This window comes from Podarcis liolepis (assembly GCF_965112155.1).
Source record: "Podarcis liolepis genome assembly, chromosome: 5".
In the NCBI taxonomy this organism is placed as follows: Eukaryota; Metazoa; Chordata; class Lepidosauria; order Squamata; family Lacertidae; genus Podarcis; species Podarcis liolepis.
The window spans coordinates 1,949,136-1,977,115 of record NC_139556.1 but is presented as its reverse complement, the minus strand read 5'-3'; the positions used below and the strand labels follow the sequence as shown (position 1 = coordinate 1,977,115).

Sequence of the window (27,980 nt, the reverse complement as noted above, 5' to 3'; positions counted from 1 at the left end):
ACGTCAGAAAAATCTCTCTAGAACAAAAAGCAGCAAACAAAAACAAAAAAAACAGCTCTGAGATGGAGCACATGTTTGAGCCTCTCTTGAAAATGAACAATGCACTTGTACAAAGGCAGTCACACCAAGCACACACCACTGAAGTGACTCATGCTTGTGCTGTCTGAGTTCACCTCAAGAATGTCATGAATTTCACATGACCCACCCACTTTTTCTCTGTACCTCTGCAATTACCATATCAGCAGTGTTGTAAATAAAAATATGCCCTTTTCCCTTATGGGGTATCCAAGAGCCCATATAGAGTCTTTACATAGGTTCCCTATTGGTAGGAGAAAATAACAGAGGCCAACCAGAGAATATTGAGAAGCAAAGCAGCTAGTAAGCTTGATCTTTATTGATCTGTTGCAACAGGGTACTCCCCTCACACGCAGGAGAGGAAGAGGACCCAGAACAATGGCCTGCAAGGCCTTATAAAGACTTTTGAAATTCCCCTTCTCTAGATCAGGACCACCCCCAGAAACATTATGCATACATCACAGAAGGGGTGTAACCTAAGACCACCCCTCAGATACATCCCACCTACATCACAGAAATTTAAATGTTGTTTTTCTCTTCTCCTTGTTTATCTCCTGTCTAGCAGGTTGCTTGATTGGATTTCTGGGGAGCCTGGCCATTCTTTTGTAGTGCTAAAATACTTATTTCCTGGGCCAGGTCACAGGCTCACACCTTATTCATATCTTTGAGACAGGATTTGTGAGGAAACAGACAATGGGGAGGCTTTTCCAGTTTAACCTTGCAGAGAAACATTTGCTCAGTTTAGGAATCAAAATGGTTCCAGGATGGCTTTCCTGTGTTGATCTATGTATGTGCAGTTATGAACATTACTATATATCTAAGACCATAAAATTCCTATAACAGCAGCCATAATTCCCTGTTGTTTAAGTGCCATATACACATATCAGCATGGCTGCAACACCCCTGAATGAACTACATTGTAATGCTCTACTTTGTTTGTTGATGCTGCTGCAAGGCCGACTTTTATCCGTTTTCTAAATTCGTAGAATTTAACACCACCCTTTCTTATAGCCAGAAATTTTTCTTTCAAGTTGTGTATTTTAAATCCTTGTTAAAGTCTTTGCAAAAATCTCAGTGTTCCTTCCAGTGTATATTTTAATGCACTGACATATGCTGAGGTGCAGTGGTGAAGCCTCTGCACTTGCGTGGGGGTTGCATTCCAGGTCATTTCATGTGATGGCGGAGCATGCCTAAGGCCACTCTGCCCCATTGCCCCCTGTTCAGCTTTCTTTGCTGCTGCCCTTCCAACCCCTGTTCTGCCACTTCTGGGACTTGCTTCAGTCGGTTGTTGCCAGTAATTGGCTGAGATGCCCTTATGTCCAGGAGAGGGAAGACAAGTAGAGGGTCTCTTGGTCTCCTTGGCTGGGCAGGGTTCCAACCCTTTTGCTTGGGGTTGATAAGCTCTGTTTTCTTGCTTCCTGCCCCACAGAAGCAACCTAAGTTAATCTTTGTACCTGCTGTTTGGATAGGAGCTATTGTTGGGTTTTCTTTCATGGGGAGAGCAGCCAGCAGTGTGTTCATAGCAAAATTTTCATTCAAATTTGAAGTGTCCCAAACAAAACCCTTTAAAAAGAATATTATATCTGTGGTGAAGTATACTTGAAATTTGGCCTACTAGTTGCCAGAATTAAATTTATGGTTGCCACTACTGACCTAGAGCAGGGAAGAATGGGAGCTGGGCTTCAGAGTCTTTGTGGAGTCCATACGAAGAACACATTGGTGGAGCAAGAGGGGGACATGGGCAGGAACTGCAGCAGCATAGAAAGCTGAAGTTAACATATTTATTTGATATATCAAGTCAGGCCTTTGGCTGCAAAGTTCTAGTTGCATAAAAATGTGTCTAATACAGACATACCTTGGAAATATTGTGGGCAGAGTTCCAGACCACCACAATAAAGTGAGTCACACACAGAAAAAATTGTTTCCCAATGCACAAAGTTACACCATACTGTATACTATACTGTGTAGTCCATTAAGCCAGGCCCCCCTGGCTGCAGGTATGGAAGTGGGAAAACCTGGATTCAGCCCTAGACAGCTCCACTCCTGTGGCTAGAAGGGAGGGGGCAGGGGGCTTCCTTCCCCTGGAAGCAGCTGGGCTGCTTGCAGCTGCACCCACCTCCTACTAAGAAGCAATACAGTGTTACCTCGGGTTAAGTACTTAATTTGTTCTGGAGGTCCGTAATTAACCTGAAACTGTTCTTAACCTGAAGCACCACTTTAGCTAATGGGGCCTCCTGCTGCTGCCACGCCGCCAGAGCATGATTTCTGTTCTCATCCTGAAGCAAAGTTCTTAACCTGAAGCACTATTTCTGGGTTAGCAGAGTCTGTAACCTGAAGCGTATGTAACCTGAGGTACCACTGTATCTGCAAAGCACATCGAAGCAAAGTGCAGTTAAGTGTGTTATCTTCCATTCTGGGGACATGACATGAGCGTAGCCAGGATTTTTGTTGGTGGGGCAGAACCTCAGTTAGTTAGTTATTTTATTTGTTTATGGGGGCAACTGCCCCCTAGCCCCCTTGGCTACGCCCATGGGACATGACCAATAATTTAAAATATATCCCTCCAGATTAGAGCTGGTTATCACTGAGCATCAGTAGCACAGCCCATTCCGTTGTTATCATCATCATTATTATTCCTTGCCCTTCCTCCAAGGAGTTCATGGTTCTACTTCCTGTTATCCTCACCACTAAGTCCAGTGAGACTAACTCCAAGGTAAATGTGTTGTTATTGTTGTTGTTGCATGAAGAGACGTGCAACCTCAGCCTGAAATGTTCATGCATGCTTAATTTTGAGAAAGTGCTGCAGAACATTGGCATACCTCTGAGAAAACAACAACCAAACTGTTAGGCCCTTTTGTGGAAAAGTTCTTGGTATCAGGTACACATGTTTTGCAATATTATGTTGGAGAATTATTTTAAAATAGAAACATAATTTCTTGTTGACATACTGCAAACATCGTAATTTATGCTGTGTTAGAATCTCTGCTCCTTCAAATGATTCCTATACAATAAATGCAATTATGCATTAATCCCAAAGGATGAGAATTTCATAAACTGTTAGTATTATCATAGAACTATAGAGCTGGAAAGGACCCAAGGGTCATCTAATCCAACCCCCTGCAATACAGAAATCTCAACTAAATCACATCCGTGACAGATGGCCACCCAAGCTCTGCTTAAAAGCCTCCACGGAAGGAGAGTCCACATCCTCCCAAGGGAGACCATTCCACAGTTGAACACCTCTTACTATCAGAAAGTTGGAATCTCCTTTCTTGTAACTTGAATCCATTGGTTCTGGTCCTCACTCCAGAGCAGAGGGCAGGGGCAAGAGCTCATCAAAAATATATTTATTTTGGTGGCATCCTTGGAAGCAACATGAAGCATGTTCCAGACCTTATTTATGCCATGTTATGCTTCCACCATCAAGCAACATTGTCAGTTGTCAGAATATGACCTCAAGTTTCATGGCTTTATCCATTTTCTAAGGTTCTCTAAGAGATGGCAGGGGGACCCACAGGGTCAGTGGATAGAGGTAATAGGGTAGGCAAGTGGTTTTCAGCCAGTGTACTGTGGCACCCAGGAGTACCTTGAATGCTGGTCAGGGGTGCCGTGGGCAACACTGGCCTCTGTCCCTCTTTCCTTCCCTCCCTCCTCTCGCATCTCTGCCTCCCAAAGACTTCTGTGGCTGTTTGTTGCAGCAGCCCTGGCTACAAGCTCCCCAGACGAAGGTGCCCCTGGGGCTGTCCATGGGGTGCTGGTTGCCAGGAGCTGAGGTGGCCTCGGAGTAAGCAAGCAAATGGGTGAGGGAGCCCAGCCAGCCAGCCCACCTGTCGTGGTCCTGTGCTGCCAGCCACGGCAGACCTCAGTGGAGGGAGAAGCCAGCCAATCAGCCAACTCTCAGGGGGGGACTTTCCTGGAGGCAGTGTCTGTATACAAGGTCCAGTCCAGTCCTAAAATCAGAAGTATCTCAGTTCATGTAGCCATACGATCCGGGGCTCAAGAAAGCCGAGGGTCACGAGGAGCACAAAGCAGCAAGGTCTGGTCAGGAACGAGGAATGTTGTTTCCAGCAACTGACGGAGGCTGAAAACCCTGCTTCAGAAAGCTGGAGCCAGCTGGTTCTCATCAGGAGCAAGAAGGCTGATCAGCAGAAGGTGGAGTCACTTTGCCTTCTGCTCCTCCAGGCTGCTGCTCAGCAGGTGAAGCCGACTCCTGGCCCATGATACCACCAGCCCTTGCTGTTGGGAACAGATGGACAAATGGGAGGCCGGGAAGGTGCCTTGTTGGCCTTTCTTGTGCTTGCTGTGCATGATGTCTGCCTGGGAGTTGAGTCCCCACCACCACAGGGGAGTCTTTCTGCCATGCCGGCCCAGCAGTATCCACTGCTGCCTCCCAGGGTGACTAAGCTGCTGGCCTCACATTCACCTTTGGCCAGTATCTGTCAGGGCAGCTGAGGCTGGGGGAATCCTCTTCCCGGGCCTGGGGGGGGTGGAGCGAGGAGGAACCTCTCGTTGGGGTGGGGGTTGGCTCAGAGACCAGGGGCTGCTGGGAGGCTGAGGGAACACTCCGCAAGGGAGGGTGTTCAAAAAGGGGTGAAGGGCTGCCAGCTCCTGCAGGCCAGGGGTGACATAACTGGGCTTCTGAGACTTGGAGCACATTTCCCCACAGGGGAGCAGCAGAAAGAACATGGTTGGTCTGGGGTTTTCTGCCTGATTCAATATACTTCACCTTGAGCCTCAAGACACAGCCAGGCTCATCACTTAGCCAGAAATGCTGGAATCTTTCACTCCACCCCCTTGATTATTTCGGTCACCCTTTTTCCATGTTGAGGATGTCACTTCTTTACCTGTGAATGTCAAAGATGGGGCATGAATGTGCAGGAGGTTTTAGACTTTTATTTCTGCTACATTCAAAACTTTCGGACAAAAGTTGTTTTCTTTAGGGCGATGAGGTGCAGAGGAGGCCAGGAATCTGTTATCTTTAATAGGTAGAACAGGGAATCTTGGCTCCAGCTTGTCAAGAAGATGTAAAAGCTGTAGATGAAAAAACACACAATTCTTTAATCTACAAAATGATTAAAAGGGAGCAGAACAGGAAACATATTCTTCTTTGCAACTGGCAAACCCTAAGAAAGCATTTCACTTTCATAACAAAAAACATACACGTAAACATCACATTTCTGTATCTCCTAAGAGGCACAGATTCAGATTAGTGCCTTCTTTCTTGCCTTCTTCGCCATCATAAAACATCCATATATAAAATTTTTAAATATATACAAATAAACAACCACATAAAATATATAATAAGGATCTCCATTGGCCATCCTGGCTAGGAGGCATCAATAGTCCTCTCCTCTATACATTTGTCTAAGCCTCTATCGCTGCCTCCTGCAAGAGTGAGTTCCACTGCTTGAATTAGAATAATAGAATATAGAATATTAGAGCTAAGGCAGTCTTAGTGCTACTATTACATCCCTCGACCTATACCGACTTTTGTTGATGCAGCCTAGAATAGTGTTAGCTTTTTTTGCTGCTCCATCACACTGTTGACTCATGTTCAGCTTGGGGTCCACCGAGACCCTGGATCCTTTTCACATGTACTGCTGGTAAGCCAGACGGCCCCCCCCCCATCTTATACTGGTATGGCTAGATCTTCCTGCCTAAGCGCAGACCCTTCCATTGGTCCCTATTGAAATTCCGCCCAGGTCTCCGATCTGCTCAGGTCCTCTGGATTTCCGATTCTGTCTCCCACCCTCCGCCAGGATATCCTACGTCATTACGCAGCCGCGTCTCGCGCGTCTTGCTGGGCGGAGGGCGGAGACGAGCGGGACTACAGCTCCCGAAATGCACTGGGCTGGCCGGACATCCCCTCCGCCCTCGGGGCAAAGGACGTCACCAGCAGGAGCCGGAAGCGGCGTGTGATGGCGGCGGCGGCGGGCGGGCGGCCCCGGGGGGCGGCGGCGGCCTAGGGCGGGCGGGGCTCCGGAGGCCTTGTCCTTCGCGGGAGGGGCTGGGCTGCACCCATGGACGACAGCAAAGTAAGCGGAGTCGAGCTGCTCGCGGCTCCGCGGGCGGGGGGGGGCGGGGGGCGTGGCAGCGGCCCTTCTCCGTCCCGGGAGGCGGTGGCGGGCCGAGGAGCTGCTGGACGACAACTCTCGTCCCCCGGCCACCGGGCCTGAGAGCTGGGGGTCGTGGGACTTGTAGTCCAACAGCTGCTTGGACCCCCCCCCCGAGGAAGGCGATTGGAAGGCTCTCCAAGCCATATGATGATGATGATGATGATGATTATATATAACATTTGTATATGCCTTAATCCCAGGGTTGTCCACCCCTTTGGCCCCGTGTGCGCACTTGCGGGCGTCACAGGCACTCTGCTCTCTGCAACGTGTTTTGTTGGCACAAGCCCCAGGCAGCAGGAGCACAGGCGAGGCAGAAACCTTCTCAAACCAAATTCTGCCCGTTTGTTTTCTGTCCTGTTATAAATTTTGTAAGAACCACCATGGAGAACTCTGACTGATACTGCCCTGACCGAAGTAAAATGTATTTCTGCTTTCTAGGTAGCTGGAGGGAAAGTGAAGAAACCAGGGAAACGGGGCCGTAAACCAGCCAAAATAGATTTGAAAGCTAAACTTGAGAGGAGCCGGCAGAGCGCGAGAGAATGCAGGGCAAGGAAGAAGCTGAGGTACCAGTACCTGGAAGAGCTTGTTTCAAGCAGAGAGAGAGCCATATGCGCCCTTAGAGAAGAGCTGGAAATGGTAATATGCTTTTTCTCTTCTCCACCTTACCCCCAGTTTTGAGTCAGTTCTGTGGGTCTAGAGCATAGTAACAGCTTCTGAGTTGTGTGCGTTCATGCAAGTACAGTCATACCTCTTGTTGCGTTTGCTTCAGGTTAAATCTTTTCAGGTTGTGTCCCACAGCGACCTGGAAGTAACAGAACGGGTTACTTCCGGGCCTCGCCACTCGCGCAGACGCTCAGAATGACGTCATGTGCAGAAGCGGCAACCCGCACATGCACAGACACGGGTTGTGTTCTGCTCATGTTGCAAACGGGGCTCCAGAACGGATCCCGTTCGCAACCAGAGGTCCCACTGTATGCTGTTTTCCCCTGTGGCCAATGTCATTATGTCCCCAGGATCTCTGCTTAGGCGTCTGAGAGCAGGGAGTTGACACTCTCTACTTGGAAATGCTTACATGCCTGAAGGCATGTCCTGTTCAAGGAAGAGAACAGAAAACTCGTACAGGATATGATTTTTAAGATATTTTAATTATTACCCAGTTTTCTTATGAAAGCTGATTTGAAAACTCTTTATTGAAAGGCAGAATGTAATTACTGTAGCCGAATAAGGGTTGTTGGGACAGAAAAGTGAGATGCCCTGTACATCAACAGAGTTGTGTGTACTTAAACAAACAAACAAATCCAAATTAAACTCCAATAAAAGTTTGACACTATTTAAATTAAGCAGATTTGCCAGGTTTATTGATTTTTTTGTCATCCTTTATTCTGCCATTTTTGCCACTTGGCAAGGAATTTCGCAGGACACTGAAAATATGGCCCTTGACCAAGAAGAAAATCTTGCCAAGTGACCAACGGAGAAGCAACCAAGAGAAGAACTTGCTGCAATGCCACATAGCCCTGCTGATGAACATTTCCACATCCCCAGTCCAATAATCGCACATGTACAACAGCAGAACTCTCTTTTTTAAAAATAAGATTTTATTAAAGCTTTTTCCTAAAACAAGAAAAGGAAAAAAACTAATCTAAATAAAAACAAAAATAAACAGAGAAAGAGAGAATAAAACAAAGGAAAACCAAAAAAAGAAGAAAAGAAAAGAAAAGATGAGAAGAAAAATAAAAAGGACTTCTGATTTTCCATCTGTCAGTTACACAAAACAAAATATTCACTCTAGAATGACACCAAGCTGATCTACCTTCTGTTAGGCAGTATCTCCCCAATCTTCCAACCCAAATAGATTAATTCATCTTCCTTTTTACATAAAAAGACCAAAAGAAACTCTCCATTATTAATAAATGTCAACACTTCCAGGGAGGAACATGGCAGACTGAACGTCTTCCTCAAGCAACTTCCCAATAGAACTAATTACATACTGATTGATGATAGCCATGGCTTTAATCTTTGCTATTTAACAGCAGAACTCTAATGATCACAACTGAAAGTAAAAAAGTGCAGCCCTCTGCTTTTGCAATCCAGTTTATTTTTATGTTTGTGTTTTTAGTATAAGCAGTGGTGCTTAGCAATGGATCAAGGGAAAATCCCCTCTGAAATTAAAGCTCTGCTAAGCGGGGAAGAGCAAAGCAAACCACAGCAGAACATGGCCAAGGTTGGCAAGGCTTCAAAGATGGATGCAAACAGTCACAGTTCCTGTAAGTACTAGTTTATGAAGGTTCTTATGGCTACGAGAGTAGACCAAGATGTGCAGATGGGGAAGAGGGGTCCTATAGTCTTACTGTTAAGTGCCTCAAGTGCTACACACTGTACAGCAACTTACATTTAGAAAGAACATGCCTACCTGGAGGCTTATTAATAGGGTAATGTGAAAATAACAGCATAGGTCCATCACAAAATCATGGATTGTCCTGTGAGCACCCTGGCTGAGCAGATGTGAAGGAGAAGCTGTTTGAGTGCTTTTCTCTTTGTTACCCATTCCCTTTTTTATTAGTTTGTGAACCTGCGGGGAGGCCAACTTATTTTTTAACTCATTCACAGAGCTTAGAAAATTCCAGGTGCTTTCTTAAGGGCTTTAAAAAACGGGTCAAGGGACAGGGTAGCTCAAGGTCTGCCTTTTCCTGTCTTCTTGGTCTCCGTGATCGGTCTCAGAGGCCTTTCTGGTGAGCTGGGCAGTGACCTGAGATACGGCTTTTTCAGTTTCCGACACCTGGACTCCCAGTGCCGCTGCCTGATGTCTTCTGAGGTGAAGACCTTTTTATTTGCCCTGACCTTCTAGGTCCAGTTTTTATGTATTGTTTTTGTCCGACTGCCCCTGGTTTTCTAACCATGGATTTGTTATTTCTGTGTATGTGCACATGTGCACACTTCTCCCTTTGGTAGCCACAATATGGGAAGCTTTTGCCTGAAGAGTAGAGTGCAGACCCCTCAAATTAAAAATAGAAGGCTAATTATGTGGTGGAGGGGAAGTGAGGCCACAGTGTGAAGCCAGGCAGGATGGCTTATGAAGCAGCTCAATACTTATTCAGTTCATTGAATTCCGTCCATACATTCAACTGAAAGTCCCCAAGTCTTGACCCTTAAGGAAACATGCCTTCTATGCTTCATGTAAGGCCATTGTCTTAACATCTTGTGTTGCATCTTGTCTTTGTCACTTATTTGCTGGTGGCAGCAATCTGTAGGATTGGGAATGTTATTCTGTCTTTTGTCCAGCAAATTTTCTAGTCAGTACCTAAGCAACACTTACATGTAAGTTCTTGTTTTGCCTAGCCAATTACAGGTTCTTTAATGGATCTTTGATAGACAATAAAGCACTTATTGAGGGGAAAACTTTTGTTTGAACAAAATAAACTTCTAATGTAAAACTTCCCCAATCAATGAATCACTCTCTTACACATAGAAACAATCCCAAATAAACTGTCCCCACAGTCCTTCACCCAGACAAACCAGATACAGCATCAGATCACCAAATTTCTTGTTCCAGCCATGGGGAGCCCCTGGAACAGCTGTGTCTGGTCCGTGATGCAGCAACATCAACTATGTTGCCCTGTACCCAAGCTCTACATCCAGGCTCTCTGCATCATTTATACCTGCCAACCCCAACCAGGCAGGGCTGGATCCTTCTGGTCCCATAATCTGGGCAATTGAGCCCCAGCTGGGGCACCCACAAGGTTAGGAGTGCTCCTGTGAGGACTTATGGCCTTAAAGGAAAGGTTGATTGCGCAAGGCCAATCCTATGCCTCACCGTGGGTTACTAGACAGAATATAAAAGCCTCTCTGCTCTTCTGCAGTCCTAAGCCATGACTTGGCTTAGCATGGTGTTTGAACCCCGTTTAGTTCTCCAAGGCAAACCACCACCATTGGAAAAACTTGGGTTTGGGTTACAGGGTGTGGTTAGTGTGTGGAAAGCTAAACCAGGAGCCTGTGTTTGAATGACATGCCAAGCGATGATTTAGTACAGCAGAATGACCCAAAGGAGGAGCAAATCAGCCATTATTTCCTCTCTCGGAGCACGTGCATATTCATACTAAGATACAGCTTTAGCTCAGCATGTTGGGCCAGCCAGACCACTACATGCTTGGTGGGTTGTATTTTGAACTGAGCAAAGGCAGAGGGTCATCAGGATTATCTCACTCCTACAGAAACTGAGTCACTGGCAAATGGCTCTTTAACCTTCTGTCAGATATTTTAATGCTGGCTATAACAAATGTAGATAAGATTTCTTGGCTGACTGGTTGAAATTGTGAATAGCTGTAAAATATTGTTGTATTTTATTTCTCTTGCAGGGTGAAGGTGGAACAGCCAAGATCAAAGTCCCTATTTTATACTACCAACACTGATTTGTAGTCTTTATGCTAAGCTTCCCTTCCACTATGATGTGTGGCAATGCTGCAGCAGCAAAGAACTTGATCGTTGAGGTGAATTACCAAAATAACCCAATGGCAAGCCAACAGAATTAAACCTACAACTTTAAAAAAACCCAGTTTGTTATATAGATATAGAAACTACAACTTACGTGTATGTAGATATTTCTGCTGTGACAGTGAAGGAAATTTCCGACCTTGCTGTTATAATTGCTCATGGTTTATGTGTTGGATTTTTCTGTTTAGTATACATAGGAGTGGCTATTTAAGAAACCATGTGCAGCAAAGGCTGAGCTCTTGGCCATCTGGCATCAAAGTAGTCTGTTATGTGTATGGTATTTATCTGTGGTCCATGTTGTAATAATAATTCCAGTTTCCCATGGTGGGCTGGAAATATGTAATGGGTTTACACTTCTGTTATTTCTGACCTAGTGCAGCATTGCGGCTGAGAAGAGGAGGTCCCTGGTTCAAATCTCGCCTCTGCCATGAATTCCCTTAGGCAAGGCAACTCAGAGGGATAATACTGACTTTCTTTCTACAGGGTTGTTTTAAGCATACAAGTGTTACTATGTCTGTGAGATGCTTTTTGCGTACATTCCTATGCAAAACTCCCTGCAGACAAAAAACTAGCACAGGTGCAGGTGGGAATGGGCTGTTATGCTAGGTGTGTGCTTGCTTTTTTGGTAGTAAGGAACCAATCAAAAACAGTACGTCCCACCTACTGTCTATAGTGCTGAAGTCCTTCTGTCACCTCAGTCTGCCACCTGTGTAGACCAGGCCTCAGTCAATGTTTCCCAAACATTTGACAGGCAAAGAACTGTAAATAAGTGTATTGTTAAATCAAGCTTGAAGGAAGACTTTCCATTCTTTTTCAAAAAGATACCTCTGTTTGCAGAATTAATGGATAGGCATTCTCCTTGCAGTTCCAGGGCAGCCCAGTTAACGTGGCTTCCCACCCTCCCTTTTGCCCAGTCAGCCAGGGATCGGGGATGGCACTGTGTTGGCTGGGCCATGCCAACACTCCTGGGATTCTCCCGCACCCACCAGCTCGGGGGCAAGCTCCATTAGCAGCCCCCTGTGTCCCATTTCTCCTTTGGGATGATGTCACTGTCCACTTATTGGTAGAGAGCAGGGGAAGGCAGCCCCACACAGGATCGCTCTGCCCTGAGCAGCATGAGAGTGGTGGTGAAGACGTCCAACATAGTGGCTTAAAGGTACCTTTATAAAAACGGAGCCATGCTTGTGAGCCCTATTCCCACAGTTGGTGAATTGCTGTTCTATGCCACAGTCAGGACTCTGGGCCATCCTCCTCCCATTCAGGCAAGCCACATGCCGGCACTCCTTAAGGCGCCCCTACTGCAGGCTTACCCAGCCATGGATTAATTTGACCTATTAAATTAAGTCTTTCAAGGGTTCATTGTTTTGTGATATGAGATGGCCCTTCTTACACCCAAGTGAAACTATCTCCTTGAAAGTAAAATCCTGCTGGAGTGTATCTGAGCAGGCACCCTTATGCTTTAGACTCCTTTAGCTTGTGTAACTGTGTGCCTGTTTGGAACCTGCTCATTGATGCTATCATTGAGTCAAAACCTAATGCATTATTCCTTGCTTCCTCAATGCACCCAGGGAGCAGCTGAGTGGGAATGGGGTGGGATGGCATTTCTCACCTGGCTGGCTGACAGCTGGAGAAAGAGAGGAAGAGAAATGGTCTGCCTATCTCTCATCACATTGACTTTGCTCTTGCTGAAGTGACTTCATTAGCGGGACGGCGCACGAATTAACAAGAGGGTGAACTGGGGCGGGTATTTCAGGCAGCATGTTGAGTAGATGTAATATAAGAGGCTGACTCCATGCAGGGCTTTTGATGCAGGGTGCCCTGCAGACTCCATTTAGAGCAGAGCTTTCCAAACTTTTCCTGTTGGTGACACACTTTTTAGACAGGCATCATTTCGGGACACAATAATTCAGTTTTACTAGCAAACTCGAGGTCAAACTAACCCCTTATAAGATCGTTCACGTGACACACCTACACACTAATGTGTTGTGACACACAGTTTGGAAAGCTCTGATTTAGAGTCTGACTGTAGCATTGTGCATCAGAAAGGGAAAATTTAATCTCTTTCAGCTTGATGTCTTGATCACTCACATATATCTGCTGTGAAGAAAACACTTAAATTCTTGTAAGACTCCCAAGTCTGTCCTTTTTTGTTTTATATTAAAGTGGATGTAACTTCAAACATTTGTTCACTTTTTATTAGCAGGGGTAGCAAAAAGCTCTTCATAGGGTGGGGGCAGAAAGAAGGACTGTGTTGCACATTGTCCTCTGCACTTCAGGGCCAGAACAGCTATGACATTAAGTGCTTTTAGTATATTCCTGCCCTGCCCTGTCCCACCCCTTAACAAGGGAGTCAATGAAAGCTCCCATCTTGGGTCAAACGTGGGAGAGGAGGTTTTGGTGGAACTGGCAGAGGTGTAAAAGCGTTAACCCCACTTCCCCAATACACTCTCTGGTCTGAACTTTGTTTGCCTTCGTCATGGTGACTGTTATTATTTAAGGGAAAATCAGCCCATTAAATGCATTCACGTGCTTAAAGTTACATATTTTGGGGCTTTCATACATTGGCCCATCTTGTGTAAGAGATTGAAGGCAGGTTTTACCCATCTAAGGGTGTCCTCTAGTATAGGACTTTGCACATCTTAGTTGCCATGCTTCTTTCTTGTGCAGGGAAGAATTGAGGGCTGTAAGAAGGTTTCCTCGTTAACTCTCAGTGAAGGCTGGATCTCAGGGTTCCAGGATCCAGGGAAGTTATATGTGATGCACAAAGGCTTCTTCACTAGATGTACTATGTGAATGACAAGAATGCCCAGTGGGAGATATCTGAGAGCCCATAGAAAGTTGTGAATACCAGTTAACATGACTGGGCTCCATTAAAATAAATGAAAGCTATATAGGTGCTATAAATCAACGAATGAATGGACAAGTAGAAGGTCACAGGAACAGACCACATTACTCACATTGGTGAAGAAATGATGGGGAATAGCATCCATGTCTGTCGTGAATCAATGCGTTGGACAGTGGGAAGCTGTGTCCTGCTGTGGCAGAACTAAGAGGCATCCCCCCCCCTTTCCTTCACATGTGTAAAATGTGAAAGGGGGTTTCTCTTCCCTGGGCTGGGCCACTCCCTAGCTGAAATAATAAAAAAACAACCTTGGAGGCATCTTACCAAGGTAGCACCCAGCCTCCCCAGACTACAACATCTATACTTGACTGATTCAATCAGCATAGGATAGTCATTAATTCAGGGTTTACATTGTGCCTGCAAAGCCTAGAATGTGTAGAGCGGAACTATTTATTTAGATCCTATTATAATTTCTTTAGATCCTATTATAATTTTATTAGGATTCTTAGAAGAAATTGGATCAGAAGCAGAAGAGGAATTAATTTATTCCTTCCCCTATTTTCATAACCTACTATTTGGTTTAACATATTTCAAGCTTGCCTTTTGTCAAAGTAAATCCAAGGGCAGGGTACAAACAATAAAATACCCTCCCTCCCCCCAAAGCATAAGAAAAAACTAATGTGCTTTAAGGAGGTGCTGCAATGAAAAAAAGGTCAGTGGTGGCTTTATTTTTCTTCTTTTTAAAATTAAATAAACATTTATTCAAAAGTATACAGCTTTGTCCACTGCCATAATATCACAAAATGATCACTCCGATTCTCAATCCCACATCACTGGCATGTTAGCTTGCCAAATAGGAACCCAACTACAGATCAGGTGGGCTAGACATTTTCAATCAATATATCCCCTCCACAAACACCTCTGTGATGGTGGTGGCATTAAAATATCCTGTTCTTCAATAAAAGAGAAAAAGGAGACCAGATTGTGCCAAAGGTATCTTTTTTGGAGATGCCTTTGATTAGTTGTGGCAGCCTTACTTCAAAGGATGTCTGTACGGTGACATCAAGGTCCCATGTCATGAGGCTCTGACAATCCTTTTGTCCATTTTCCTCCAAGTGCATAGGCCTTGTGTACAGATGGGACCTCCCAGGAGTGGAAGTTAGACAGGGCCACAGATGCCCACTCCGCTATATGACCACAGCTGCATAGCCATCTGTGCAGGCGTTTCCCTAGCCTTTGTCATAGGACCACAATTCTCAGAGATCCTCCCATGTTTAAACTCAGAACGGATCTGGCTTTACTTAAGGAGTAGCTGCAAGTCAAATGCATTTAGCAAGTTTTATTGTCAGTGTAGATTATTATTGGGATGGGGGAAAGGAAGCAGTGCACTAGTGTTTCATGCCAAGGTGTGTGCATTTACATGCTTACACACTACAGTCAAGATCCATCCTCTTGCTTAACTTCTAGATTGGGAAAGGGTGAAAACCACTTGGCTCTAGATCTCTTAAAAGGCTCCCCAACATATCCCCCAAAGGCATAATAGAAGAGACATAACAAGATGGTCTGTCTTACTTCCGGGTTGGCGCCTCTGGCAATGGCGGATTTCCTCCGATCGGGAGGAATCCGCTCCGTGGAAAACAGGGTCTGAACCGCCACGGCGAGGCGGAGACCCATTAAAAACCACAGGCGGGAGAAGCCTGTGGACGTGGATTTCGGCTGGCACCTTTGCGCATCCCCTACTCGCGGGGAAACCCTGTTTTGGGGATCCGGAGCAACGTGGGGTGAGTGGCGCGGTGCTTTGAATCGACTGCTTCTTTCACGGAGTGAAGCCGCATTGCTGTTGCCGGAGAGTGCTGACTTTTTCCTGTGGACAATTGGACCTTAAACAACTACTCGTGAGTAAAACGGAAAATTGGATTCTTAAATACTTTAATTTGGCACTGAAACGGGAAGGTTATAAACAGGAAGTCCGCCTCCTGTTTTTGTAAATAGACTGAAGCAAAGATGTTACAAGTTAAAGCCTTTGAAAGCTTTTGGTAAAGGACCAAATTTCCACCGGTTTTAAAATACAAAAAACCCCTTGGAAGCAGGAGAAGAGGGGGAGATTTTGGATCTTGTGAGCCTGCAGGAGAGAGTGAAGAAATTAAATTACCACAGCTCTGAACCTGGGAACGGGCTGCCAGATGACGTTTGGAGAGAGTGCTTTTGACAGAACGGATTTGACAGCTAGCTAAATAAGAGTAAGATACTGTTTCCATTGTCCCTTTCCGCGTTTAAAGAAGAGGAAAAGTAACTGAAAATTTATCTTTAATGCCTGAGTTGCGCTTGAAAGAATTGATACAAGTGGAGACTGTTTCCCTCTAGAGGGAGCTTTTGAAACTGTTACAGGATATAACTGGGGGATTTCCAGTGGCAGATAAGGAGTTTGGGAACCAGAGAGCGACCTTGGACTATTTAAAAATGTTGACAGGAGAGGCCATTGTGACTGTTTTATGCAAGATAAGCTGTTCCCCGGGACAGCTTCATAAGAAGATGGATGACATGACTTTCAAAGTTGATAATTTGGAACAGAAAGTGACTAACTTGAGTCAAAAAGCGAACACTAATATAGAAATAATTCAGGACTTGGTACAGGAACCCATTTTGGCAGGACAAATGGTGGAGGAGAAGGAGGAGAAGGAGAATGCTGCTGTTGTTGAACATAAAACAATACAAGTGAGATCTGTGGTTTTTCAGAAGCAAATTGAGGATTATAAGTTGAGGCCTTCTATGATTGAATCTAGGAAAAGTCAGACTCCGAGGAATGGATCCCGGCTTGGATTAAAGAAGGAAAGTTGGAAAGAGCCTTTTATGCAGGGATTAACTGACTTTTGGGACATGGACTCAGGCTTGGAGGAGATTGAAGTTTTGGGGGCCTTTGGAATTGGAGGAATTTTGAAATATACCTGGAAATACTTCATGGACTGTAGCTTTAACTATGGAAATTTAGTTGATCTGTTCAGAAGGAAGAAAAGGTTGGACAAGCTGGAGTTTCCCCGAGATTTGCTCTTTAGCATTAAAGCAAATGAAGAAGATCTGCAGAAGGGACTTGGAAAAGAGTTAAGAGCCTCGGACATAAGATCGCCAGGTTGATGGACTTTATGGAATTGACGGAAAGGACTGGCAGAATCTGAAACCTGGGAGAGGAGATGGTGGAAGAAGATTGGAAAATTTAAAGTTTATATATAGACTTATGGTAAAACTAATGAGTGATAGAAAAATGGTGGAATGATTTTTTTTCTTATTTTTTATGGGCTTAACAGAAATATTATAAGGAGTTAAGTACATAAGTATCTTAGTTTTAATGGAAAATAAGGTTTAAAAAAATACGTTATTTACAATATCACAGAAAATGGAGAAAGATGGAAAGGATTTGCTGAAACAATCTATAGAAGTGGAACACAAAAAGGGAGGTGTGAGGAGGTCAAGGAAACAAGGGAATGAAAAATAGAGTATGGAAAAGAGACAATGTATGTTTTTAAATTGTTTTTGTTTTGTTCTATTCAGGGTTAAGGATAGGGAGTGGGGTTTGTTTAGCCTAGTTTAATGTGTTTAGTTATGAGTTTAGGTTGTGTTTTGTATTGTTTATATATTGTATTGTTTTTTCTTTTTGTTTTTCTCCTTTGTTTTTTCTTTTGTTTTTTTCCCTTGCTTGCTTTTTTTGCAATCTATAAAAGTAATAAATATTATTTAAAAAAACCAAAACAAGATGGTCTGTCTTTAGCAGGACACTTGTGTTGTGAAGTAATTGATGAGTTTACTGCTTTTTACATTAACAGTTCAATCTGCAGTACTCCCATCAGTTGAAAAATAAATTTAAATTCAGAGAGCATGAAATAGTTATTTAAAACAAAAACAGAAAACATCCAGTATACAATAAATCAGTGGATTTAAGAAAACATTTATTCTCCCTGCGAAATTGTATGCAAACCTGCCCCCCAGCTCAAAATAGATCAAATCTTTTCATAGTTCTTTGCTCCAATTGTGCAAATAATTGTTGAAAGGACTGGAATTAATCAGAGAAATGTATTTGTTGGGTTTGAATTAATAGGCCAGGCAAGCTTCTTCTCTTTTGCTTCTCTATCAAATGAATCATATATGGAGTCTTTGGAAACAGTTTTGGCTGGCGCAGGGATTTCGGAGATCCCAACATAATTTTTTTTGGCTATCTTTGAACTGGTGGTGATGGTATACGCATTGCTCCGGTAGCATTTCATAGAGGACATGCAGAAGGTCTCTTTCATCCCTCTCCTGAAGTTTGCATTATACACAGAGTACAATGTAGGCTTTGAAGCAGAGGAACTAAAGGATATCCAAGTGACTGACATAAAGACCAAGGAGCTCTTTCTGTAGTCTGTCTCAAGTGGATGCCAAAGCTGAACCACATAAAATGGGAGCCACGAGAGCAGAAAAAGCAAATTTAACATTAGGAACATCTTGATAGTTTTCACCTTTGTCCTCGGAACTATATTCATAGTCCTCCGAACCGTCCTACCATCTGTACCTATCCGCCAAATATATTTTATTACTTTTTGGTAAAAAAGGATGATCAGAACAGATGGAATCAGAAAAGCCACCAACAAATGGATGGTACCATAAAGAGCCCCGTCCCAAGAATATGGCAGGAAAAAGTTGCAATGGTTGTCCCAACCTGACCCAAAAAAGAAGAAAGCTGGAGACACTAGTGCGGCATCGAAGATCCAAGATGCTGCAATCATTTTCTTGGCTTTTCCCCGGGACACCTTGAAACTTAGCGGGTAGACAATAGTATAGTATCTGTCAACACAGATGGAAAGCAACACGTAGTTCTGGACACCGGGTATGAGATACTGAAAATATCTTACTAGCTTACACATCATGCTCCCAAGTGCCCAGCTTCCAGAGGCTAGCTGAAGAAAGACAAATGGAGCACTCCCTACGCTGATCAGTAAGTCTGCACAGGCCATGGAGACCACAAAGTAATTGGTGGTAGACTGAGTCCGCCTGCTCCTGTGGATCACCAGGCAAACCAGGGAGTTTCCAAAGATGGAGAATAGCCATAAAGCTCCAAAAAGCAGGCTGGCTGCTATGATCTCTCCTTGCATCAACTCATACGGTGAGGCTGTACCATTTTTCTCAAGCCCGTGTTCCTTGGGTAAAGCAATCATTTCATTGCTTGCCAGAGGGCTAGAGGTTTCTTCATGGTGGCGGTTCTGCTGCAGCAACAGCCCTGAAGTTGGGGTAAGAAGTAGAGCAGCGTTGGTATCCATCTCATGGGCAAGCAACATATTCAGCCTTTGCTTCCAAGGGCTGCATGGAGAGAGAAGTCCAAGTGTTAGTCTGAATGGGGTGGGGGAAAGCTCTCTTAGTAAAGAACAATATATTTTGTCTTTAAATATACACTGGATTAATCCTAGCCAATAATTAATCCTAGCTGAGTCCACTGCCTATTAAGCACTAGTTCTCAAAGGGTGTGGAGCACCACCCTGGATGGCAAAGGTGAAGGGAAGATTCAAGGACAATCAAAGAAACATTTAAACATTTCAGGGTACTATAGTATAGTATTAAAATATTTTTATTTATTTGCAGAATATGGATAGCTATATTTTCAAAAAGAGAGCAAGATCATCAAGTGATACTGAGGACAATCTTAGTTGTAACCAGAAGCGCCGTTTGCTGGAGAGGACACATTTATAATTATATTTAGAGAATAATTCTTGTTCTTATATAGCTACATTGTTTTTGGGTGTCCCATGATCACCTTATAAAGTAGTTGTGTTCTATATTATAAATCAAGCACTGTTTATCAATTAAAAATTTGGTGTGGTATGAGAAAATTTTTGTTCTGAAAGTTCGGCCCTGTGAAAAAAGTTTGAGAGCCACTGACTTCAAGCTACAACAAAGGAGATTAAGCACCAGGAAGAATTTTCTGATGGTAAGAGCTGTTTGACAGTGGACGTTCTGCTTCCTTGGAGGTTTCTAAGAGGTTGGGTGGCCATCTATCATGAATGCTTTAGCTGAGATTCCTGCATTGCAGGGAGTTGGACTGGGTGACCCTCAGGCTCCCTTCCAAATCTACGATTCTATGAGTCTTTCTTTTTTATTTACACTTTTAAGCAATGCAAGTGGTGTGTAGCCCGTCCCATTTGCTGCTTGAGGCAAAACAGAAAGTGGAGCTGCTGCTGCTGCTGCTGCTGCTCCTGAGGCCCCTTGCTCTGCTGCCACCATGTGCCCTGCTGCACCCACCACTCCGGGAGCACTGATTGGGGGCAAGATCACGCTGGTTTGTGGTGACATTGGCATGCCCTTGTCCAAAACGGTGCTGCTAATGGTTGCATTTCTCTCCTGGTGGGTCTGCTGCCTGGGAGGCTTTTGCTGCCTGAAGCAGTGCTCTCACCGTGCCCAAGGGCCAGGCCGGCTCTACTTCTTACAGACTGTGGCCTCCCTTCTGGATACTGCATCCCACTCCAGGTTCAAATCTCTCTGGCAAAAATCTTCAGAATAAAACCGTTAAGTTCCTCTCTAAACACATCCCTATATAGAGATATTCTACATACAGGTATCCTAAGGGTGCAATCCTATATCCACCTACTTTGGAGCAAACTCCATTGACCTCAGTGGGACTTAATTCTGAGTCACTATGCAGAGGATCATGATGCAAAGCTACCTGCACCACTATATTTAACAGCAGCACAGTTCATGTATAAATTATACATCAGAATAAAAGACATGACTTTATGAGTTCTTCTGTAGTCTGAGCTGAAAACATTATGTGCTGACTCACCAAAGACACATAATTTACTTTGGGCAAAAATCATCTTCTTTCAAAGACTTATTCGGAGATGTCAAACCTGCATCTTTCTTCAGAGGAATATATAGGAAGCTCAGTTGCTTCAGCTTGTTGCCATTGGTCACATTTCCCCTGCATTTTCACTGGTCAGGTCATCCTTGACTGGCTGCAGGGTCGCAGAATAGCCAGAAAGAAAATATTCTCAGTCAAATAAAATAATTTTCATTTGATTAATCACTTGCTTTCATGAATTTAAAATATATTTGAGCATTCATCCAAAGCCTTAATGTAAATTGCCCCCACAAAATGGACTGAGATCATGATCCTCTTGCTAACAATTACCAGTCATATACTTCCAAAAAGCCTACAAGCTTCCTGAAGGCATGAAGCCTCCCCACATTTTTTGTTCTCTCTTAGGGTAGACTGCTGCTGAACATGGAGGGAACTGCCATTGATCAGTCCTCCAGGCAGTTTGCTAACTCTACTTTGGAAGCCATCAGTGCCAGTGGCCTGTGTCGTCGTCGTCATCCCCCCAATAAAAATAGGTGACGGTACTCGCCATGAAGTTGTTACAGTAAGTGCCACACTTTTTAACAACAAAAAGGTGCCGGTACTGCATACCCTTGAGTACCTCCTGAAAAAAGCACTGGCAGTGGCCGTTACCGTATCTTGCGGCAGCAAGTTCCATATGCTTAATATCCATTGTGGGAAGAAATACCGTATTTTTTGCTCTATAAGACTCACTTTTTCCCTCCTAAAAAGTAAGGGGAAGTGTGTGTGCGTCTTATGGAGCGAATGCAGGCTGTGCAGCTATCCCAGAAGCCAGAACAGCAAGAGGGATTGCTGCTTTCACTGCACAGCGATCCCTCTTGCTGTTCTGGCTTCTGAGATTCAGAATATATTTTTTTTCTTGTTTTCCTCCTCCAAAAACTAGGTGCGTCTTGTGGTCTGGTGCGTCTTATAGAGCGAAAAATACGGTAGTTTTCTTTTGTCTGTCCTGAATCTACAACCAATCAGATTAGTTTTATTGGCAAGAGAGTGCAGAGATTTGAGCTTTCAGGAGCAACTTCTCTCAATAAGACGAGAGTCAGTAAATGCCTGTAATCACTTCATGCCAATAATATTTAATTCCTGTGATGTTTAAGAGTCACTCAGTACCTGTGATATTTTGCTGCAGTGGCAACAATGGCAACAGCAGGGACACGGCTGTGCTGGAGATGGGGGAGGCCTGTCCTTCCCACTGCATCCAGGGGCCTGGGAAGCTACAGCAGCAGCTGCGTTTCAAGTGTCAGAGGCGGAGGAAAGTACAGAGGAGGAGAAAGGGAGGAAGAGAGAGAGAATGGAAGACAAAAAACGAGAGCGGGAATAGGGAAGGCTTCAGGGCCACCATGAGCTGGGTGGTGGCAGGGCAAGTGGGCCTCATTCATCTCCAGTGATGGTGTCCAAATTGTAATTTCGGGACCGGGATTTGAATTAACCAAGATGCTTTACTGATTTTAGCTCACTGTTCCAATCCAAAATTTAGTTGAAGGATAGCTACCCTTCAGAAGGGAATCATCCAGTACTGAGTTTGTTAACAGTCTTCTGTGGAGTTTCTTGTTGCTGTTGTTACTATCAATTCATTAAATTTATATCTTCTAACCTTGTTGTTCTTGTTCTAATGCTGTTGAGGCAATCCCCCCCCCCCCCCACAAAACCTACAAGGGTCCCAGTTTGGTAAAACTACCCTGTTTGTAAGACTTCTAATATGCTTGGCATTTCAGTGACAAATTTTTAATGACGTCTTGTTATTTCTTAACAGCTTCCTTTCAGGAACAGACCAGCTTCCATCCAGCATTCTGCATCAGTGCCTGTAGCTTCAAACCCACAAACATTTGCTACATTTCCCAAGATACAGGGAATTCGCCTCCACTTCCTCCAGTCACTGGAGGAAGTTGTCATGAGGACATACAGCTTGAGCTTTCAAAAGAGGATTTTCACTTTTTGTTTGTTTTTTTACTTTTTCCCATCCTTTTAATTAGAAGAAATAAATTGGCTGCTTGGTATAAACTTCCTGTCCTGCATTTACCTGTCATGCTCAAATGCAATAAGTCCACATTTGCATTTACCTGCTTGCAACAGGAGACCAGCCTTGTGCAGAGTCTGACCATTGGGGTTTATTTTCCTGCCCATTCTTTCACTGAATTAGAGATTGAACTGGAGATTGAACCTAGGACGTTATGCATTCAAATTTTGTGTCACTCCTAAAATCAGGAGAGCAAAATAGCAACTATGGAACACAAAGGCATATTTATAAGACAATGAAGGGAGAGAACACATACACCTGTGGCTATATGGAAGCCCATTAGTGAAAGATAAAAGGGCTTGTAGTTCTTTTAGCTTAAGTCAAATTTCTGTTTAATCACTATTTTTGCACCAAGTAAAATTATCACTGGTGAAGTCACCTTTCTTGTGTATTTAAGGGGCAAATTTCTATTTAAACAGGGGGTGGGGTGTATTTCAAAGATTTTTTTTCTTATTCAGCTCTGCCAGGATGGATTTTAAAAAGCAGACTAGCAATGCTCAAAGAAAGCAACAAATGAATTCAGCAGCAAATCTGATTGTTGTTTCAAAGATTGAGAGAGCTGTCCTTTCCTTCTTTAACCAAACAATTTTCAAGGTTGAATAAGCCATACCTGCTTCTAAGTATAATCCAGAGTTCAGATGCGTTTTCCATTAGGATTTCTGTCACTCATTGTATCGTAGATCAAACACAGGTTCACAGTTGCTCTGAAGATGTCTACACCTGCACATTAATCCAACAGAGGTTTAAAAGGGAGACAATATTTTGTACAATCCTCCCTCCCTGTTGCTAATGGAACTGATCACATGAGAAATGGGTCACATGGCTCCCCCTCAACTGCCTTTTATTTAAGCAGGTAAATCTGTGGCCAAAACTGCCGGTTTATTATGCAACAGAAACAGTCCACCTCAAGAACATGTTTTATTTCCAACCCTCTGCTTTTACCAGTACTTGCATGCTGTCAAAGAAAAGAGTATATTATTTTGTGATTCCCCACTTCCACCATTTCCATTTTTAGAAGTCATTTTTGCCATTAAAAAAAATAAATCAAAAAACCTGCAGCACCCTGGACAGCAAAGGGGTCTCTAGAGGACGGCTGGTGAGTGAACCTGCTCTGCATGCCCTCAGAAGTAATTGCCATGCTGGCAAATAAATAATTTCACCAGCTTCTGTTCCAGCTCTCCAGCCACCCTCTTCCACAGCATAGCCAGCATCAAAATTAAAGGAAAAGCATTCCATCTAAAAAACAAAGCTGCTCACAAACCACACCCTACCTTTGCAGTCACTGTGTTGAGAATTATCTCCCTTTATAACCACTGCTTTTGTCCATCATTCTCATTTCCCATGACACACACATTGCTTGCTCACCTCAAATGGTTCAGATCCCGAGGAAGGGCAGAAATTAGGATGGAAACCTGCAGCTGTCTCATGCTGACGTCCTGGTTGCTATGGAGCTGTGTGATTGTTGAAGGGGATTATTTTCTTCCGCAACAGTCACCATGCCCCCCTCCTGGCAATTAGAAGAAATAAAAAAGGGAGAAAACGGAGGGAGAAAATCTGTGCAGATGTGTAAAGAGGTAGGAGAACGCCTTCTGCTGCTTCAGCAAAGCATGATTTGGGAAGCAGGTTAAAAGAGACAGGAGTATGGATCATAGCATAGAGATTTTAATCACCTTTATTCAGTCTGTTGTGCATTCTAATTTTGCTTAATCCTTTCTAAATAGATGTTTAAAAGATAAAAGCCTGCTGGAATTGCAGCTTGTTTGATTCCCCTTTGTTTATGTATTGATTGCACTGACACCCGGTTCTTCCTCCCAAAGATCAGAGCTGCTTACAAGAGGTCCCCAGGAATGCTCTTCTCGTGGCATTACTTGCAAAATGCATTAATTAAATGTATGATGGGTGAGCAAGAAGTACCCACACATGGCCTTTACTATGGTATATCCCATAGAGATTAGTATTCTAATGGAGCCAACATCAAGAAGCATGTGTACTTTGTATTAAAGTATAAACATAAGAAGATTCCTGCTGGAGCTGGAGCAATGGTATTGTCAGCCATCTTCCGTGGCACCTCAAGCGGAAGTGAAAAAAAAAGAAGACAATGTAAACCTAAATGTTATAGGGTGAAATGGGGAGAACACAATGTGGGGCTACATTTTTGGTGCTAGTTCCATTTTGAGCAGAACATATAATTCCATCCTGAGACTGTAAAATGGAAGATCTATTTCCACCCAACAAGCTTGCTAGATCTCTTCAATGCTTGAAGAACAGGGAATAGATTGTCTCTTTGCCAGCAGAAACTGAAAGCAGCTTGTCACCCATACTAGCTTCATTTTCTTCTTGTGTCATTTGTTAAGTTCATGACCTCAAAGCAGATGTTGAAGACAACCTGTGAGTTAGCAAGTTAAAACAGGGTAGCAACTTTAAGAAGACTAAGCATATAAGGTCTAGGTGTGATGATCCCCTCACATTTTAATGAATTAATAATAAAATAAAAGAAGTATATGACAGAAAAATGGTAATTGTAATATAAAAGCCAGTTTCACGCAGATATACTGATTTCCACCAGGTGAGGCTGTGGGCCTTTTTTTATTAAATAGGAGAGAAGAGACAAATATTCAGTTTTACATGGTAGAATACATTTTCAGTACAGCTGATGGTATGCATTTTCAAGCTTCGATGGTATTTATGCACCATTCTCTTTCTCTCACCATTGTTGCTTAATTATTATCTTTCAATACTGAAGGCTACTTCTTAATAAATATTTTGTACATCAGTTTTGGAACCTTACAAATTAGCACAAATCACAACAGTTATGAAGGAGCATCCTGCTTATATAAATAAGTTGTGGGATTTTTTTACCCTTAAATAGTGGTTTGACCTTTTCCTATTACCATTTGTATGCTTTTCTTAAACAAGTCACAAATTTATTCAATATTAGTGTGATGAGGTGTGTGTTTTTGGGGGGGCGTTGTGTGTGGGGGGCGAGCAGTAGGCTGTATGTGAGACCCTTCTAACGCCTGGATCCAGCAAGTGTTAAAATATAAGCCTGGCTCCCTTCCTGTGTTGAGGTGGGAGCCAGGAAAGGGGCTCTGTGTGAGATGGCAAATGGGTGCAGCCCCTCTCTCAGCTTACAGTTAGTTAGAAGGATAAAACCAGTTTAGAGTTGAGGTTTGCAGTGATGTGACCTAGAAGAAAGGCAGCATGCTGAAGAGAGAGTCAGAGCAACATTTCAGAGCAATGTTTGATTTCTGTTTGAATCCAAGGCTGTGGCTATGGGAGAAACAATATCTTTTTGGGTTGTTAATGCTGTGAATCCCTCCATCATAGGCTCAGCTTCTAGAGATGTCTAAATAAGCCATATCTCATAAAGCCGCCACAGTCTCCACTGTGTCTCATTTCCAAAAGGAAACACGAACCCTGGGTAAGTGCCTGGAACAGTGGCAGACTTTGGGTCTCAATTTTTTTTAAAAAATAATATTTTTATTAAATTCTACAGAAACAAACAAACAAAATCATTACTTTTAAGAAAAACAAACATAAAATAAAACATTTATAACAACTGTATACACAATCAATATTAAATCCACACTGTGGGATTATTTGAATCCACCAACTTCCCTCCACTCCCTCTTTTGGTTCCTTTATATCATCTTCATTTATGTATGTCAATAAAGGCTATCTCTAATTACCTCCAAATTTAAACATTGTCTATCACATTTCAAGTGTGTTTTATAAAAAAATTCTGCTAATGTATTAAGTTGCATACATTGCCTTTGTAAATATGCAATAATCATTTCCAATTCTTTTTTATATTTGTTATCATCTTAATTTCTAATTTTTCAAGTTAATTTAGCCATTTCTGCATATTCCACTAACTTAATTTGCCAATCTTCCTCAGTGAGGACTTTTTCTTCTTTCCAGTGTTGGGCTAGCAATATCCGAGCGGCCGTTGTTGCAAATATGAACAAATTCTTGTATTCTTTACGTAGATCCATTCCTGTAATACCTAGTAAGAAAGCTTCTGGTTGATTAACAAAGGTTATTTTTAACATTTTTTTTCAATTCTTTATATATCTCCCCCCCCCTTTTTAAAATAGCCTTACATTGCCTCCACATATGATAAAACGTACCTTTTACTTTACAGTGGTGCCCCGCAAGACGAATGCCTCGCAAGACGAAAAACTCGCTAGACGAAAGGGTTTTTCGGTTTTGTGTTGCTTCGCCAGACAAATTTCCCTATGAGCTTGCTTCGCAAGACGAGAACGTCTTACGCTTTTTTCTTAAAGCCGCTTGAAGAGGCGCAGTTGCGACAGACCGTGCTTCGCAAGACGAAAAACATCGCATTCGTCTTGCGAGGCACCACTGTATATTTCCAACACTTATTTCCTCTTGCTTTATACATTTTTGCCAATTAAATACCACCTATCCATCATTTTCATATTGTTACGGAAAAATCTAGGTGTGAGGCTGCTCAGTCATCCACCTCGTCAGGCAGAGACTGCGGGTCCCTGAGGAATAAAGGAAGGAGTCCAGCCACCAACCGGAGCAAATAGCTGTAGACTAAAGTTTATTGCGCAACAGGTCCAAAGAGGAATTTTGAATCCCGAGGATGGGGTGACAAAGACGTTTAAAACTTTCCCACCGCATCCCAGAATACAGTTCGCACAGCATCATCAGTACATCATCTTTACATCACTGACATGTCACAAAAGGGGAGGGGTAGACAGGGATTACACTATCTTAACCTTGGCAAACATGTCCAGACAAGTCCTTGGTACAAGATTAGCATAAACAGACATGTCAGGGCAAGACTCAGGTAGAAGATGAGCCTAGGCAAACACCTCCGAAGTCCCACCACCCAAAGTACAAGAAAACTTCCTTTGCATGTCTGGATCCCGAGGCAAGTCTGGTGATGGGGTCTGGTGATGGGGTTAGGCTTTCCTTGGCCAACAATCAGCTCAGCAATTGTCACCTCTGGAAACTTCCTGGAGTCCCTTTTCAAGGGGAAAATAGCTTTGGAATGGAGGAAACTGGAGTTGATTTTATATTATTTTAAAAGCTAGGTAACTTCCCTGAGCTGCCAAGTTGAAAGGATACATTCAGGCATAATATTTGTAACATTTAACTTTAAACATGCCCCCCCTTAACAATATAGTTCTCTTTAAGTAAGGTGCATGCCTTATCATTCTTCCATAGTCTTTCCCAATCTGTCATCTGAATATTATGTCCCACGTCTTTTGCCCACTTTGTCATAATACACTTGACCTCTTCATCCTTAGTTTCCATTCTAACAATATATTGTACATTTTTTATAATAATTTAATATCTTTCTATTATTTATCTCTGTAAATTTGAAATTACATAGGTGATTTTTTTCATCATCTTTTAATACTTCATTTAATTGGAAATATTGTAGCCAATCTGTTACCTTTCCTTTACTTCTTGAAATTCCTTCAATTTTAATTGGTTATCCCTTTCCGTTAACATCTCTCTATATGTTGCCCAATTAGGTTTCATATTTACTTTTTTCATGGATATTGCTTCCAGTGGGCAAAGCCACCATGGTGGTTTTTGTTCTAACAAATC

The 27,980-nt window shown here is 43.2% G+C and overlaps 2 protein-coding genes across 6 annotated transcripts; one reads left to right on the top strand and one right to left on the bottom strand.

Moving 5' to 3' along the window:
• The first annotated feature begins 3,856 nt into the window (after nt 1-3,856).
• CREBL2 (cAMP responsive element binding protein like 2) lies at nt 3,857-12,858 on the top strand. 3 transcript variants are annotated; one of them, XM_083505541.1, is made up of 4 exons: nt 3,857-4,012; nt 6,630-6,827; nt 8,308-8,455; nt 10,544-12,858. In XM_083505541.1, the coding sequence occupies exons 1-4, from the start codon at nt 3,872-3,874 to the stop codon at nt 10,546-10,548; spliced, it is 492 nt and encodes a 163-aa protein (XP_083361667.1). In that variant the 5' UTR covers nt 3,857-3,871; the 3' UTR covers nt 10,549-12,858. The 3 variants fall into 3 exon arrangements, with proteins under 3 accessions (XP_083361667.1, XP_083361666.1, XP_083361668.1); XM_083505540.1 differs by having other exon boundaries at nt 3,857-4,111; XM_083505542.1 differs by lacking the exon at nt 3,857-4,012 and adding an exon at nt 5,991-6,110.
• Nucleotides 12,859-17,257: 4,399 nt separating this feature from the next.
• On the bottom strand, nt 17,258-24,411 carry GPR19 (G protein-coupled receptor 19). Of its 3 annotated transcripts, none has more exons than XM_083505343.1 (4): nt 23,666-24,411; nt 23,005-23,114; nt 20,324-20,495; nt 17,258-18,849 (listed from the first exon to the last, which is right to left on the bottom strand). In XM_083505343.1, exons 3-4 carry the CDS (start codon nt 20,332-20,334, stop codon nt 17,577-17,579), a joined length of 1,284 nt encoding a protein of 427 aa, XP_083361469.1. In that variant the 5' UTR covers nt 20,335-20,495; nt 23,005-23,114; nt 23,666-24,411; the 3' UTR covers nt 17,258-17,576. The 3 variants fall into 3 exon arrangements, with proteins under 3 accessions (XP_083361469.1, XP_083361471.1, XP_083361470.1); XM_083505345.1 differs by having other exon boundaries at nt 23,760-24,411; XM_083505344.1 differs by lacking the exons at nt 23,005-23,114; nt 23,666-24,411 and having other exon boundaries at nt 20,324-21,321.
• Between the last annotated feature and the right edge of the window lie 3,569 nt (nt 24,412-27,980).

Coding starts and splice junctions, on each gene's coding strand:
- CREBL2 (XM_083505540.1), top strand. CDS start 3,872: ATGGGTGAGGGAGCCCAGCCAGCCAGCCCACCTGTCGTGGTCCTGTGC. Junction 4,112..6,629: donor GAGGAGCACAAAGCAGCAAG/GTCTGGTCAGGA, acceptor TCTGCTTTCTAG/GTAGCTGGAGGGAAAGTGAA. Junction 6,828..8,307: donor TTAGAGAAGAGCTGGAAATG/GTAATATGCTTT, acceptor TTGTGTTTTTAG/TATAAGCAGTGGTGCTTAGC.